This window comes from Oryctolagus cuniculus, chromosome 17 (assembly GCF_051225735.1).
Source record: "Oryctolagus cuniculus isolate XC-2025 breed Fujian yellow rabbit chromosome 17, ASM5122573v1, whole genome shotgun sequence".
Lineage (NCBI taxonomy): Eukaryota > Metazoa > Chordata > Mammalia > Lagomorpha > Leporidae > Oryctolagus > Oryctolagus cuniculus.
The window spans coordinates 52,623,076-52,639,554 of NC_142883.1; the positions used below are offsets into that span (position 1 = coordinate 52,623,076).

A 16,479-nucleotide genomic window follows, 5' to 3' on the forward strand; every position below is an offset into this window, starting at 1 on the left:
CCTCGGTGTGGTGACCTCAAGGAGCCGGGCCCCTTCCATCCATCTCTCCTTCCCGGGACACCAGCTGAGGCCATGCGCGGGCGAGCGTGGAGTCGGAGTTTGGTGCTGACGTCTGCAGCCGTCAAGGGCCCTCAGTGGAGGTGCAGGGAGAGCAGCGCCCACACCCTCAGGCAGCCCTCCGGGGGAGCGGGACCCCACCCCCCGCTCCAGCTCCCCGCTCCCAAACTTCATTCCACAAAGTCCTGATGGTTTTTGTTTTTCCGGTTTTGTATTACAAAAATAATAACAGACACGATATCAAAAACACAAATGCCATTGGTAGAGGGAACAGCTGAGAACGCCTGGGTCCCACCTGAGGGGCAGCACCAGGGACTCCGTGGTCCACCAACCTCCCCCACCCTGGAGCAGCTAGGGGCTCGAACCCCTGGGTCCTGCTTGGCCCTCAGTCCCTCGGCCCACGTGGGGAGGAGGTGGGAGAGAGAGCCATCTCCCCAATAAATAAGTGCAGTGAACCCTCGGGCTGACGCTGGGGCTCCGTGGGGTCCGGCGGGACTGCTTGAGCAGCTTGTCAGCAACCTGGGCTGGGGCAGGGCGCGCTCCTCACCAGGGGTGGCAGGGGACACCCCTCCAGGCTGCGCTGGGGAGCTCCACCCGCTGTTGCCTAACAGGACAGAGGCAGTCCCTGGACCCCGGGCTGGTGATGGGTCCAGCCCCCGCCCCCGACGAGCTGGGGCCGTTTCCTATTGGTCTGGCCACCTCTGGGTTCTGACATGAGGACACAGAAGGATGCCTCTCCCCGCCCAGAGGTGGCCCCCGGATGGAGCCTAGCTGGTGCCATTTTCCTCGGCGGGTAAGGCTGGACCGGATGAGCTCCCACCTTGCTCCTCCTCCTCCATGGCTGAGTCCTGGGAGCCGGAGACCTTGGCCTCCCCCTGGGCCCGGGCCTCCTCACCACCCTCACCCTCACCCTCACCACTGCCGCCACCGCCGCCGCCACCACCCTCGCCTCCACCCTCCTCCATGGGCTCCAGCCCCAGTCCCTCCAGCTCCGAGAAGACAGGGTCCTCAGGGTGGCCGGGGTCTTGGGCGCTACTGCCGCAGTCCACACAGGCCTTGGAGAGAGAAAGGGGGTACGAGTGAGGCAGGAGGCTCCTCAGGGCTGTCCGCCAACCCAGCTTCCCGGCCCCGGGGCCCAGCGGTGCTTCCCAATGTGTACCTGGGGTCCTACTGGCTACCCAGATGCCACTAGGGGACCATCACCACGGGCACGGGCAAGAGCAGGTGCATGGCAGTTCAGCCACGCCACCCAGCAGCTCATGGAATTCATGACCCAGCCCTTACCCTTTCTGCCTTGAACTTGAGCTCAATCCCCTGCCAGCCCCCCACCCCCAGACTTCTCTCACCATCACATCAAGGGCCCGAGGCAGCTGGCCCTTCCGGACCCAGGAGTGCACAGCCCCCAGTTCCCGCCGCTGGTCCTCAGAAAACCGAGGCTGCTGTTTCTGCATGGCCCGGAGCCGCTCCCGGTCCTGCTTCAGCACGGACGCCACGTCCCTGCCCGGGGAAGGTTCGAGGCAGAGGCTAGGATCCAGGACCAAGGCCAGGCGGCCAGGACCCCCGAGGCTGGCAGTCTGCCTCTAGCAACCTCCCCGCCCACTACCTCGTGCTCCTCCCCTCAGCTGGGGCGATGGAGGCTCATGGCTCTCGGAGCCCAGGCAACCTGCTCTCAAGTCGGGGAAACTACTGATGGGGCTCCAGGGGGCCAGGGGCTGGATGGAGCCTCCAGGACAGAGTCCCAGGGAAGAAAACTCCACGTTAGCTGGGGAGGGAGGGTGGGCTGGGGCTGCCTTCCCCACCACCTCAACAAGGGAGGTGGAAGAGGCCTGGGACCCGCCTCACCTGGAGGGCACCTGGTAGGTCATCATGACACGCTGGTCAGCATTGGCCATGAGCAGCCAAATGGGATCCTGGAGTACATACTTAATGACCTGGTCTCCAGGCTCAGCCCTGGCCCGCGCAGCCCCAGCCTCTGCCTCTGAAGAGTCCACGCTGCCGAAGTACTTGCTCGTGTGGCTGCTCTGACTGCTGCCTGTGAGTGAGGGGCAGCCGCTGAGTCGGGCTGCCCGGCGCGGGCCTGGCCTCCCAAGGCCCCTGCCAGGGAGGTGGGGGGGGTGGGCTTACGGGTGATGCTGGCCGAGGTGCTGCCCTCTTCGTGGGAGCCTAAGCCAGAGCCCAGGGAGCCCGAGGCTGCGGAGCCGGTGCCAGAGCGAGAGTCTTCCTGCAGCAGCAGCTCCAGCAGGTCGCTGGAGCCAGACAGCGCGTCCTGATTGGAGGACTCGGTCACCTCCACCTGGAGGGCGGCAGGGAACAGCAGCGATGGCGGGCTCCGCGCCTGGCCTTCCCTCCAGCTGTCCCCACTGTCTCCGCTCCCAACAGTGGGGCCCACCCAGGCCGAGAGAGGGGAGAGCTGGTGAAGAAATCCAGCTGGGGTCTCCCGCCCCACGACACCCACTCCTGGGGACAGAGACCCCAGCCCAGGTGACCCCAGGGCAGGAAGCTGCGCAGGCGCAGAGGGAGCAGACGTGGATGGGGAGGGCCTGGTGGGCCTGTAGGACGCAGGGGGTCGGTGCTCACCATTCTGGCCTCTGGCTCAGCGGCCTCCTCACTGGGAGGCGGGGGCCCAGCACTGCTCCCGGGACCCCCTGCAACGGCAGCCCCCTCGGCACGGGGGGGCTCCTCAAGCTGCAGCAGGTTTAGCTGGAGCGGGGAGCTACATCTTGACTGGAACAGTGGGGAGTCCGGACGTGGCGGGGGGCTGGGGGGCAGGGGGGGCAGGGAAGGGGACGGAGACTGGGAGGCAGGGGTGGGAGGCCCCTCCGCAGGGCTCTGGGGCACCCCATAGGGATAGGTGGATGTAGTGGGGAACAGATAGTTTGGGAGCACTAAGGCTACCATTGGGGTCACCAGGGGGGCAGGGAAAGTGGCAGGGGGCACAGATGTGGAGGCCGGGGGCAGAGCCTGGGGGCCTCCCCGAGGAGAGAACACTGGGAGAGGGTAGGGCTGGACCACGGCTGGGAATGGCGTGGTGGCCGGTGAGGAGGGCCAGGCAGCAGCGGGGGACACAGGTGAGGGGTGGGAAACGCAGCAAGGGGCTTCGGCCCGGGGAGTCTGGTGGTGGCGTGAGCGCTTGGCTTTGGATCGGCAGTGGTGTCGGCGGCCAGGGGGCGCAGGGCCGTGGTGGCAGCCTGTAGGGAAAGACGGCGTTAGCGAGGGCCTCAGCCTGAGGGTTAGTGCCCCTGCCTCCCCCAACCACCCTGACACTGACCAGACAGAAGCCGGGCAAAGGTTCCAGGGAGAGCTGCTCACCCACACAGAGCAGAGGGCACAGCGGGGGAGGGGGCTTCAGGGAACAATTACAGGAGTCAAACACCAGGGAATTTATTGAGAAAGGAGCCAGGGAAAAGAAAGGTTACATGAAGGTCAAGCTAGGGTGAGCAGGAGGCCCACCGGCAGGTGGGAGGAGGCAGTGTGGGTCCAGGGACCAGTGGGTAGGTGGCTCCAATTCATCCTCCAAACTCTGGAAGACACTGCCAGCCTGGTGCTGCTCTTTCTGCCTAGCTCTCCACAGTGGCAAGAGGTGGGCAGGACAGCCCAGGCCTCAGTCTGAATCTCGAGTCTCTTGAAACCCCAACTCCACCCAGAGTCGGCCCAGGGCCCACATGGATCTCTTCATCAGTGACAGCTGCGCCTCAGCCTGTGCCACCTCCTACCCTTGCCCCCAGCTAGGCCGGGGTAGCTTACCTGGAACACAGCACCTCCGCCTGCCTGTCTCAGAGCCAGACCCCAGGCTGCCCTGGCTGCAGCCAGGAACCCCGGCCTGGCAGGGAGAGGCTACCGTGGGGCCCGTCCTGAGGCAGGGCCCTGGTGGGGGAGGCAGCACCAGCCTGCATCCCTGGAGTAGGAACACCTCCCTCCAGACCCACCCGGGGCAGGCTGGTCCTGGACTGGGCAGAAGGCAGGCTCAGGGACGTCCCGGTGGCTACCTCGCTCGCCAGGGGCCGAGGGGGCCGTGGAAGAGCCGTCGAGTCTGCGCAGCCGGCCGAGGTCTCGGAAGCGGCTGAGGAAGGCTTGCTCTTCCTTCTGTGTGTGCAGGGACAGCACGGCCTTGGTCAAGCCCACTGGGCGGTAGGCATCTGGGGCTGGGTCAGGGGCTACTGTGGGGCTGGGGGCCGGACTGGGGGCCGGGCCTGGGGCTGGGCCAGGCAGGTCCTCCATGATGATGTCTAGGGAAGGGGAGATGGGGGAAAGGTCATCAGAATCACCTCCAGGTCAGCACAAGCCCACACACACCCTCCCCGTCCCACAGCATAGCTAAGCCCTGGGCCCCGAGCCCCTGAGCCCACCACTCCATGCAAAGCTGTCCCGGGACGCGAGCATTCCCGGTCTCCTCCAGTGGCTGCTGCCCCGCCAGCCAAGTTCCCGGGATGACACCGCCAGAGCTCTCGTAGGAGGGCAGGCCCCCTCCTCGCCCTCCCCTCACACATTCTCAAGGTCAGCAACCAGAGACCCTCTGGGGGTCTTCAGTAAGTTCCTCGCCACACACACCCTGATGTCAGCACCTCTAGGCTGAACCCTGCCACCCCCGAGATCTATGCTTCCAGAGACGGCGAGAACACAAGGAGCAGAGTGGGGCAAAGCAGACAGGCTGGCAGGGGCAGGGCGAGCCGCAGCAGCCCCCACTAAGAGGAGGCCTCTTTCTCTCCATAAGGCCTGGAGGGGGAGAGGGAGGGGGAGGGGAAGGGTAGGCAGGAAGGGGCTGGCTGGGGACCAAGTGGAGCCCGGGTGCTACGCCCTGGCTCCATGCCCATACCCGCCTCCGGGGGCTTCTTGTCTCCCACATGGACGATGGTGGAGCTGAAGCTACACTGGCTGGTGACGGACACCACGCTCTCTGCCTTATTGGCCAGGGCAAGCGGGCTCAGGGTGCCTCCCACCACCGCCTCCTTCTGCGGAGTCGCCCCCTCCCCAGAGAGCACTGCCGCCGCCGCATCTGTGCAGAGAGATGGCCCTGGTTACCACCCCGCCAGGGGTCGGGAGAGGGGCTATGGGGTGGGGGGGAGATCAGGAGGCAGGGCAGGGGGACAAGGCAGAGCGAGGTAGGGTCCCTGAGGCAGAGGGGCAGAGTCACGGGGTCACCAGGCTGGGGCGGGGACATCGTTACCTTTCTTGGTCCCCATGGGGACTGGACCTGCCCTCTGCCTGTCATCGTCCGAGGCGGAGGAGGCGGTGCAGGAGGAGGAGGAGGCGCACTTGCGCTTGGTTGTGCTGGGGATGTTGCAGCTCTCCAGGTACCTGCGGCCGACACAACAGGCAGCCTTAAGGGCAGGATCCAGGCGCGGGCGGGGGCAGAGACCGGGCCCAAGGGGGAGCCGGTGCAGGCACGCCTCACCTGAGGATGCTGTCCAGGCAGTTGATCTGCTGGTAGGAGCAGCTGGAGGCTTCCTTCTGCTCAGCCTCCTCAGGGACCAAGGCTAGCGGGGCCTGGATGGGAGCAGGGGCCACCTCCAGCTCTGGGTCTGGGGACTGGCTGGGAAGGGCCTTGGCTTTGAATGTGCCTGTAGCTGGGGCAAGATTCAGGGAAGCGGGTTGGAGGTGGAGGTCGGGGGAATCTTCTGGTCTCACGCCTCCCCCACCCCCGGGTCCTTGGCAAACTCACCGGGGAGGCGGGGCCGAGGTGGAGGCCGGGCCCGGGACTCAATGAAAAGCTGCTGCCCCTGGTGTTTCACCAGATGCACGTCCTTGCAGATCTGCTGGAAGGTCACCTGCAGGACACAGAGCAGCGGTGGGTGGCAGAGGACACGAGCAGGGAGGAGGGAGCCCCTACAGGAGCAAGGCGGGTGGGGGCAGGGGCGGGGACAGGAAGAGGCGGCCAAGGCAAGGCTGCGGGACTGGCAGGGCAGATCCCAGCACAGAAGGGCGACTCAGGGGCAGGTCACTCACTGGAGCAGGAGGCCCGGGCCCTTCCGCATCGCCCCCGTTGCTGTCACTGGAGGAGCCAGGGCTGTGCAGGGGGCCTGGGGACGTCATGGGGCCAACACCACAGAGCCCCGTGGGGCTGGAGCTGTGCACAGGCTGCCGTGGGGAAAGGGGCACGTGAGATGTCTGCAGCCTGCCTCCCGCCCTCCCGCCCCTCCTGCCCCTCCCAAGCCCCCTCCCCTCAACCCTCACCTGCAACAGCAGCCGGTGGATCTGCTCAGACAGCTCGTGGATGTCAGGGTCCAGGGACAGAGCCGGGCTGGGAGCAGGGGGCGTGAACACGTCCTCATTCAGGGGTGCCCTGCAGGGTAGGGGAGGGTGAGTCCTGCCCTGCCCCAGGTCCGCCCGACCCGTCCAGCCCTGCCCTGCCCCCAGTGTCAGCCGGGAGGCACAGCACACTTACGTGCGTACTTTGTGGCGGCCCAACACAAAGGCCACCTTGCGGCTCCAGGGGTGCACGAAGCCGGCCCAGCTGGTGTCCATGGTGACGTACTCCCCATTGCGGGCGCAGAAGCGGATAGGGGAGTGGTCAAAAGGCTGGCCTGCCAGCTGTAGGACTGATTGGCAGGAAGGGGGGGGGTGAGGCGTGTTGGCATGGGAAATGAGGAGGGGTCAGCGGGAGGGAGGGGTGAGACCCAGATGACCATGACACCCAAAGACAAAACCGTGAGGGCAGCTATTAGGAAGCCCCAGGGACTGCCAGGAAGGGAGAGCATGATGAGAGGAGCTCACTCTTCTTGTGGATGGCCAGCATGAGGGGTCGGTCCTCGGGATGCAGGAACAGGAGCACTGGGGCCCCGAGGAGGTCCTGGGGCAGATAGCCCAGCAACGGAGCAGCCCTGAACAAGAGGAGGAGTCAGAGAGACCCTGGCCTCCGCCCTGGCCACCCCCTGCCCTGCCTCTGGGCCCGGACCTCACCTTTCGTCCACATCCTGGAAAAGGCAGCTGGGTGTGTGCCGCGTGGTGAAGATCCTCTTGTCAGGAGGGATTCGGGGAGCTGAGGCACAGCGAAGGCAGTCATGGAGTTTCATCCGCAAGGGTTCAGCTCCCCGGCCCTCCACGCTGCCTCCCCATAGCCCTGCCTGGGGCCTGGCTGCCTGCAAAGACGGCCTGGGCCATCCTTTGTGCCTTGGATCAAAGAACTAAGGCGTTCTTTGCCCCCCACTATCTAAGGGCTCTACCTCTACCGGGGGCTGCAACCCTCACCCTCAGGACAGCTCGACTTGTTCCAAGACCCTACCGGCCTGGCTCCTGCCTCCCTGTCCTCCTCCCAGCCTGAGCCAGGCCCGCCCACCTTCATAGCCCGAGTGAATGCGTTCTGCGATGAGCAGGCAGCACGGCTGGGCGGGGGCCCCGTCTGAGACCCGGATCTTGGTCACATACGGAGTCAGGCGGAATGGCTGGTACCGAGGCCCTGGGTCCCGGTCAGGACCTCCTCTAGCCGGGGAGAGAGAAGCATTAGGGACCTTCAGTGTGGAACCACCCAGCCCTCCTCAAGATCATGGCCCACATGACAAAGAAATCAAGGAGATGGTGGGAGAGGGTGGCCTCCTCCCACTCCCCATACGCCGACCTACCTGATACGGCAGAAGACAGACTTCTCTTGGGTGAAGTCCTTGAGGCCTGAACCTGGGACAAGGCAGGCAGTGAGCACAGCTCCTGGCACTCCTGGCCCCGTCCCTGGGCCGAGAAGGGCCCAGCAGGGTAGAGCTTGCGTCCACTGGCCCCTCAAACAGCAGGGGCTTCTGGGACCGCTCATCCCTCTCCCAAGCACTGGAGCACCTCACCTGCCGAGGCTCCCGTGCCCCAGGTGGGCAGGCGAGACGGGGCAGTGGAACCGTAGAAAACGCCCACGTCCTGGGGAGCCAGGAGCTCCGAGAAGCGGGCACCTCGGAACACGTCCCGCTTGCAACGCAGCAGGATGGCCGCCTGCTCCGAGATGTACACGATCCGGCCGGTCAGGAAGGAGACGGCCACCGAGAAGGTATCCTGGTCGGCGGGCGAGAGCAGATTCAGGAGCTGGGGAGCGGGGGGGGTGGGGGTCGGGCGCGCTGGGGAGCAGGGGCCGGGCGGCGGCTGACCTGGTTGCGGAGCGTGTACTCGGACGTGATGTGCTCCAGCTCCTCCAGGGTGTAGGTGGACATGTCCATGGCGCACGGCTCGCCTTCTTCCAGGCTCCATTGCTGGTAGTACTCCTGGTTGGCTGCAGGGGGGCCATCGGTAAAAACGGGCTGCCCTCCCACAGCAGCCCAGGCCTGGGCCACTCCCTCCGGGTGGGCACCACTCACCCTGCACCTGCTTCACGCAGGCCAGTGCGTACTGCAGCGTGGCCAGCGTGCCGGAGCGGCCCTTGCCCCGGCGCTCTGGTGGCAGCCGAAGCTTCAGCTCCCGAAGCGCCGTCATGAGTTCCTTCTGCGTTCTCGCCCGGGCTGACTGTTCACTGCTGCAGGGCCCACGACAAGGAGAGGGTGAAGACGGGAGCCCCAGGAGGAGGCCCAGGAGCCCGCACCTTCCCCCTCCCAGCCCTCAGCCCACATACCTGCAGCCGCTGGTGGATGGGTTGTCCTGCTCTGAGCTGGCACTCAGAAGGCTATAGGCGATGGAACTGCTGGGTGGGGACGGGCTCTGAGAGTTTGTGCTAGGGGAGAAGCAACAGACCCAAGATGAGGGGCCTGTGGCCAGCAGCATGGGGCTCACTTACACCACCTCTGGGCCTTGAAAAACACACGCACACGCACTTACCTCTTGCTGCTCTCCGTGGTCTCCAGCAGGGCAGAGTCCTTGCCATTGCCGGAGGAAGAGCTGTGTGAGCTCCGCTGAGAGGCACCCCTGGACTCAGGCCCATTGGACTCATTGCCACTGGAGCCATTGCTGTTGGCATCGGTGTCATCGGCCAGGCTGGGGCCTGGCCGAGGCCGGTGCTGTGGGGGCCCTGGGGATGGGACCCCGCCTGGACAGAAGGATTCTCCGGGTCTGGGGTCCCCACCCCCATCAGCCCCTTCTAGGGGGCCACTCATGTCTGGGCCATGGGGAGGACAGGAGAAGAGAGAAGGCGGAGAGGCCACTACGGATGCACCCGGCGGCCAGCAGGCCTGTCCGAGGGAGTGAGGTGGGAGATCTATGTTTCGGAGGGTTGAGAAGTTGGATCACGGCCAGCACCTGGAGAGCGAGATCAGGAAAGAGAGCTTTAGGGAAAGCTGGGACGCTAACCCCACAGCACCTGCCGGCTTCTCAAGACCCTCCCCTTCCTGCTCCCATGCTCCCGGGCCCCGGGCCCAGGCCCAGGCCTTCTAACATGCAGCTGAGGGAGGTTCTGTTTTGTCTCTCCGTAGGAGTGCGGCAGGTGGGAGAGGGCTCCCTTGGCCTTCCCCCACATCCTCTGCCAGCGTGGCGCGAATTTGTACCGCCCGAGCAATCGACCAGGACTATGGCTGTGGGCCAAGGCCTGGACACTTCCCATGCCCAAGTTCCCAGCAGGGCCCCCCCCAACTCGGCCGGGGACTCTAAGGCCACAGAGCAGGGGGTGAGCCGATCGCCGCCTATATTTAGGCTTCCGGGCTAATTTTATCCGGGGGCGGTGCCACCCCCGCCGCACATGCGCGCCGACGTGCGCGGCCCCACCACGCGCTTCCGCCGCCGCGGTCGCCAGGGAAACCGACGTCAGCCACTGAGCTCAGCGGTTGCTGGAGGGACCACAGGAGGGCGGGAGGGGCGACCCCTCCCCCATTTCCCAGCGGAAGTGGGGGATCGACCCTCTCCCACACGGGCGGGCGGGCGCGGCCGAGGGTCGCCCACCCCTAAATATCCCCAGTGTCTGGACGGCGGGATGGCGTAAGAAAAAGGGCCGCCTCTCTGGGTTCCAGGGCTGGTCCTGGCCGCCCCAGGACGAAACACAACCACCACGGCCCTCCGTGCAGAAGCCCCCCAGCCTGGCTCTCGCCTGGGTCCCCGTCATTCTGGCGGAGACGACACAGCCCACCTTTCTCCGGCTCCTGCCCCCTTGCCGACCACCAGGGCCGAAACTGGCACCTGCTAGCGTCAAGGACCTGGGAATCCTCTCCCTACCCCACACTCCCCGTCCGAAGCTCTGGGCAGGGGTCGCACAACAGCCAGGGGACAGTTCTAACCCCACTCTCGGCCCAACCACACCCCCCCATCCTCAAGCATTTTCTACGCGCCAGGAGAAAGGCAGGCTGTGGCCAGCAACAGGAACTAGCGCCGGGAACGGGATGTTCCAGCCTGAAGCGGGCTGACATCACGGCCGGCGCGGGGCCAGGGCCCGGAAAGAGGAGGGAGCGCCGAGAGCCTGAAGGGGTCCTGATGTCAGGACAAGCCCGCAGACCCCCGAGTAACGAGAAAGGAAACAGGGCACGCTCGCTGAGGGTCGGCTATGGGGCCAGGGTGGCTGGGGCCGGAGGTAGGGAGGCGGAGTGGGGCGAAGCTGGAGGTAAGATGAGCGGGTCAGGAGTGCGGACGCCCGGTGCAGGGTTGCAAAGAGCACCCAGGTCCCTGGGGGCAAGAAGGGGGTGGACAGCGACAGGGACGGTGGATTATTGGTGTGCCGTCTGAGCTTCCGGGCTCCAAGTGGTCCATCGTGTAGGAAGTGGAGGCAGTCCGGCTCTGGGACCGAGACCGGCCCCAGGGTGGGCGCGGAGGTGCCTACCTGGCCTGGCGAGGGCCCTCCGCCGCCTGTCCGCTGCAGTTCCAGCCCGCAGCCGAGTGGAAGCTCCGCGGGGCGGGGAGGCGGGTTGCATAATGCCAGGCGCTGCCCCTCATTGGCCTCCTGCCGGCGGAGCCGCAAGCCCCGCCCCCGATTGGCTGGGGATCTCTTCCCGGCGCCCGATTGGCTGCCGGCCCCCACTGAGGTCAGGGCTGTGTCACACACACGGGCGCACGTGGACCTGGGTGCTGGCGCTGGGCTGAAGGGCCCCGGACACCGCCCAGCACAGTGAATAATAGCAGAGAGAAGAGGGAGGTCAACCGCCCCCTTCTGAGAGAAGATGCCCGGGCTCAAAGAGATGTCTACTTCCTGAACGGACAAGATTTGCAGAATAGGATGCCTTGGTCTTTTTGGGGGGGAGTGGGGGAGCTGGCCCCAGCTGGATGAGATGCCAGGCACCGAGAGGAGGGGCAGACAAACCTGGCTTGGCCTCTCCTGGGCTTCCCTCCCCAGCCTTGTCATCTGAGGTGAAGAAGCCCCTTCCTCTGACACTTAAAATCCCGGAGGATGGCAGTTGAGGGCCCACGTGTGACTGGGCTGAGTGGGCAGTGGGAAGAGGCAGACAATGGACGGGGCAGCCGGAGCCAATAGGGGCTGCGAAGGGCAACAATGGCAGGGGCTGCCGTGGCCAATCACGGCAAAGGTCTCCAGGCAGCCTCATTAGTCACTAGTGCTTCTCTCCGGAGGATGCAGCCGCCCACGGCGAGGGCTGCCCCGAGAGGAAGCCAGGGGCACAGAGGGAGAGAGTGGGCAGGAGTGAGAGGCGGCCAGCTGGGGCCCTATGCAGAGAAAGGTGGGGTAGGAAGGGCTTCAGATGCCCACCCCTTGGGAAACAGAAGGCTGAGGGCCGGGAACCCCGCAGAGGCCGCGTCTCCCCCATTCACCGTATTCCAGGAAGCCCAGGTCGGGACATGGCAGGTGGTCGGTAAACGTGATGATTCTGTTTTCAACAAGGATGGCAAGGAAAGACGGCGAGGGGCCTCAGTGGTGAAGAAGCCACGGGAAATTTCTAGAGAGAGGAGGAGCGGAACACGGAGTCCTAGGAAGGGAACGGGGGCCTGATTTGGGGGGCAAAGGGCCAGTCTGGGTCCAGGAGGCTGTGGTCGCACAGACCAGGGCTGTGAGGTGCCCTTCCTTCCAGGGCTCCCTGGACATGTGGGCAGCAAGTGGAGGCCCCCACGCAGCTGCTGACATAATCAGCTGTGGGTGCAGCCCCAGCACGGTCACGTGGTCTAAGCTTTCCTTAACAATCATGTTCCCCGCGGGGGGGCGGGGCAGAGGGGAGGGCCCTGTGGGGTGTTGTAAAATAACCTGGAAAAACTGAACCAGGGAGACAGAAAACAGACTTCTTAAAAAATGACCTGCGACACCTCCCCCCCAATACACACACAAATGTACACGCGCGTGCCGGCCCACGCTCATACACTGTGGCCCCGGGCCTGTCTCGCCGCAGACCCCTCTTCTCGGAAACATGGCTCTCCTCCCCGCCCAGGGCTCCTCGGGGATTTAGGTGCGATCGCTCCCATCTCCACCTCCGTCTCCGTATTCTTTCTGCACAAAGGGCCCGGCGCCCCGGCAGCCCCCGGCCGCTCGGCCTCACGGTCCCCACAGTAACCGGGCCCCGCTGCTGCCGTCAGTGCGGGAGACGGGGGCGGGGACCCGCGGTGACGTCAAAGCGGAGGAAGGGGGCGGGGCGAGACGGCCGGGGAATGTGGGGCAGGGAGGTTGGAGAGGCTGGAGAGGCAGCGGTTTGGGAGGCGGCCAGTCCCACAGGGCGGCGGCCAGCGCACTTGGGAACATCGTGTTCTCTTGGCTGGAGGCCCAGGACATGCACTCAGCTTGGGCGCCTCCCCCAAACCTAACGACAGCCGTCCTGTCCCAAAGCCAGAGATTCCTGGAGAGAGGATTAGGAGGAAGGGGTCCCCCGCCGCCGCCCCCAGGCCTGGCTCTCGGTCCAGGACTCGGCGTCTGCCAGCCCTTTGGCTTGTGCCCGGCAGTTTCTGGCGCTGGCTTTCCCCCTTCCCCATACTGTACACATCGGCTGGCCCGGTGCCCAGCAGCCGGGGCGGGGGAGCTCGGAGGCCCAGGTTCTGCGAGTGAACAGGCACCTTTGCTCCCTCCCGGAGGCCCCCTTCGGAGCCTGAATCTCTGGTTCCTATGGCAGCAGAAACCGAGCGAGGGAGGAGGGGCAGCAGAGAGAATGGGTGTAGGATGAGGAAATCAAACTGGGACAGAGCAGTGGCCCAGTCTGGGGCCTGGATGCTGGGAGAGGGATGGAAGGGAGGAATGAGGGAATCTGGGCTGGTGCCTGCAGACCAGGAAGAGGGAAACGGGGAGTCATCAAAAACTTCCAGAAAAACATGAGAATGCGCGCACAGTTCCCAGGCACAGCACACCCTGCCACTGTTGTTTTGTCACCCTAAAGCCAATTTTTTAAAGCTACATTTTATTTAAATGACCCAGGCATCGTGCTAAGCACTTTATATACATTATCTGATTTAATTTCCAGATGGATGGGTGTTATTATCCCCATTCCGTGGGAACAACTAAAGCCAAGGAGGCACTGAACCGGCCGAAAGTGTCTGCTCCCCGGCTTACTCTGAGCCTGTTAGCAAATGGAGTGCAGAGTTCAAATCCGAGCTCTAACAATGGCTTCTCATTCTGGCGTCTTACCCTTGGGGAACCTGGGAGGTCTCAGCCGGCCTCTAAGCTGCATTCCAGCAAACCTAGGCCTCTTGTACCCAGCTTAGATTCTAAGTCTGCTGCCTGGAACACAGACTCATCCAACCCCTCCTCTGCCCGGGACCCAATCTTGAGACATTCTGTGTGCACTCCCACACACTTCTCATCGCAATAGCCCATTCCCCGAGCTCACAAAGTCCTTGGGATCTCTCTAGCAGCCAGAAGCTCCAGTGATTTCCTAGGAACCCACTTCCAACAGGCCTGGTTGGTTGCACCAGAGCACCCTCTTAATGTCTCCCCACCTGCAGGGGCCCTGGAAGACGTGGGCACAGCCAGACTGCACATCCCGCAACCCTGTCCTCCCTCTCAGAACTCAACATTTGCTAATGGCCTGCTTCTATTCCCAAGAATGGTCTGGGAGAGACACCCAGAGTAAGTCATCGCACCTCCCTTTCTCAAATCCCCATGCTAACCCCGCGGTACCCTCCCAAGGTGCCAGGGTCTCCAGCCTCAGAGCTCTGCCTCCCTCCAGTCCTTAAGGCGCCCCCAAACGCCAGCCATGCGTTGGAACACCCCCATCAGCTCTCAGGAGTCTCGCTGGGAGCAGGGGCTTCAGCTCTTTCAGATCATGGAGGGCTTTTGAGCCCCTCCCCGGGCACTCAGGGGTCCAGGCATCCTAAGAGGCACAGGGATGTGATGACAGCAACTCCCACCCCTACCCGGACTTCTGGGTCTCCCTTCCTCACGGCCATCAGAGCTCTCGCTGCGAGGATCACGCATTCGCAGGCTGCCTCCTTCCTCTCCTCCCCTCCATTCTGTCCCTCCCCCAACTCAACACAACGACCCGGAAAAGCCCGTATCGACCGCCCTTCATCTCTTCCCCACCCCTGGGCACTCACCGCTCCGCGCGCACGCAGAAACCCAAATTTCTCCACAACTGGGACGGACCCTAGCGACTCCACAGGCTCCTCCCGACCCGCCCACTGGCCGGGTTGCCACGCCCCCCGAGCTCATTGGCTCACAGGCACCGACCCATGCCCCGCGCCGCGTGCAGCCGCTCGGCCCCCGCACAGCCTCCATTGGCGCCTCCGGCTGCCGGCCTCTTCTCATTGGTCAGTGTGCCAACCGGCAGTGATCCTTCCACGTGCGGGAGGGGCCACCCCGGCGCGTTGATTGGAAGCCTGGCCGGAAGATACGCCCCCATCCACTGCCGAAATTCTTATTGGCTGTGGGGACAACCCTCGACCTGCCTAGGGCCGTGACGCAAATGCCAGTCCTGCTCTCCAAACTTTTTCATAGGCTGAGAGGTCTCGGAGATGTAGGGGACACGTGCCGGCGGCCTCACGCGGCAACTTGTTTACCCAGAAGCTGGGGATTTTCCTTGACGACACACAGCACAGACTGCTGAGTGTGCGCAGGCGCAGCGAGCGGGCCCTGCACGCAGGCGCAGATGCAGCGGCGGTGGCGTAGGTGGAGGCGTTTTGTGCGGAGACCCGGGCGTGACGAGAGCGCCCACGACTCTTTTGCTTCCGGCCTTGCATCCGTGAGGCCGCCGAAGCTGGAGGGTGTATGAGACGGAGGCCCTCCTCAGATCTCAACGTGCGTGACGATGAGGGCGATGAAGACGATAGCGCTCTCCTGGTCGTTTCGTCTCGCGGACTCCGAGGCCAGCTCTGTTACTACCTCCCCACCCCCACAAAGGAGTGCGAGCCAGAGAAGTTACATAATCTGTCCGGACTAACACGTCAGTAATGGGCCTAACGTCTGAACTCGGGTCCCTAACACCATGAAGAGGGCGAATCCTAAGAACCGCGGGGACCTAAACCCGGAAGGGACTCAGGAGTTAAGCTGCAAACCCCTGGCGTATAGTGAGCCCTCGAGAAACGTGGAGAAACCTCCTAATCACAAGAATCACCTGCCCAACAATCTCCGGGGAGAGTCCTGAGAAAATGTTTTTTAATTTTAATAAAGATTTCAGGGGCCAGCGTTGTGGCGTAGGGAGTAAAGGTGACGCTGGCACCTCATATGGGCCTCGGTTCGAGTCCTGGCTGCTCCTCTTCGGATGCAGCTCCCTGCTAATGGCCTGGGAAAACAGCGGAAGACGGCCCGAGTCCGCGGGTCTGCAGAGTGAAACAAGGAGGGAGATTCCATCGGCTGGTTCACACCCCCACCCCCCAAAGAGCCTCAATGGCTAGAGCTGGGCCAGATCGCCCATGTGGCTGCAGGGGCCCAAGTGCTGGGCCATCTTTTGCTGCCTTCCCGGGCTGGATCGGAAGCGGAAGTGGAGCAGCATTCTAACCTGCACTTTGATATGGAATGCGTGTTGCCAGCAGCTGCATCTCTGCAACCCTGGAAGTCTATTTTTAACATATAGCACCCTTAGCTCTTAGGAGCCAACGGGTTTGTCAAACAGCGTGGGTTTCCTGTACTGCTGAATCTTCATGTTGCAGTCCGGAGAAGGCGGCCCTCCAGAACTCACCTAGCACTCTATCCACTGTTGAAACCTGCTGGGTGCCCCATCAGGGGCAGTTCAGGGTGGCGTCTAGAGTCACAAATTAGAGCTCAGAGTGCATGGGGAGCAGGCCACTTACAGCCAACGCTGCGCCTCGCTGGCCCTCAGCAGTATTGATTAACCCCCTCTGGACCGTGGCCCTGCTAAGCACAAAGGAGAAGAGATGCTTCACGGAAGCGCTGTGAACTTCAGGCCTAACGTGGACGCCCACGGGGGTGACTGCAGTGCGTCCGGGAGTTAAATCCTGGGCGAGAACGGAGTCCACCAACAAGAGTAGGTCCCAAGCAAGGGAGGGAGAAGCCGAGACGCCCGACCGCAGGGCTTCCCCGGGCTTCATACATTTCCGATTACCAACTTCTGGTGCCCCCTGTGGCCACTTTGGGAATCATATTTTGCGATGTCCAAGGTCAGGGCCTCCAGCGAAGCCCAGGCCCTCCCAATGCGTGTTCTCACCCTTCCTGTTACACCTGCAGATCCCATGATACCCTTCCCCCAACTGGTTAAGAAAAGATCTTAGAACAGACACCAC

The 16,479-nt window shown here is 63.9% G+C and overlaps 1 protein-coding gene across 3 annotated transcripts; it reads right to left on the reverse strand.

Moving 5' to 3' along the window:
* Positions 1-249: 249 nt before the first annotated feature.
* Positions 250-14,471, reverse strand: PER1 (period circadian regulator 1). Of its 3 annotated transcripts, none has more exons than XM_070060047.2 (23): positions 14,338-14,471; positions 8,779-9,195; positions 8,576-8,674; positions 8,325-8,479; positions 8,118-8,239; positions 7,824-8,025; positions 7,614-7,665; positions 7,331-7,473; positions 6,955-7,033; positions 6,769-6,875; positions 6,440-6,593; positions 6,229-6,337; positions 6,001-6,132; positions 5,717-5,822; positions 5,450-5,621; positions 5,222-5,352; positions 4,871-5,050; positions 4,044-4,283; positions 2,635-3,245; positions 2,182-2,350; positions 1,900-2,089; positions 1,404-1,554; positions 250-1,112 (listed from the first exon to the last, which is right to left on the reverse strand). In XM_070060047.2, the coding sequence occupies exons 2-23, from the start codon at positions 9,051-9,053 to the stop codon at positions 825-827; spliced, it is 3,867 nt and encodes a 1,288-aa protein (XP_069916148.1). In that variant the 5' UTR covers positions 9,054-9,195; positions 14,338-14,471; the 3' UTR covers positions 250-824. The 3 variants fall into 3 exon arrangements, with proteins under 3 accessions (XP_069916148.1, XP_069916149.1, XP_069916147.1); XM_070060048.2 differs by lacking the exon at positions 14,338-14,471 and adding an exon at positions 11,641-11,795; XM_070060046.2 differs by lacking the exon at positions 14,338-14,471 and adding an exon at positions 10,700-10,828.
* Positions 14,472-16,479: the final 2,008 nt, after the last annotated feature.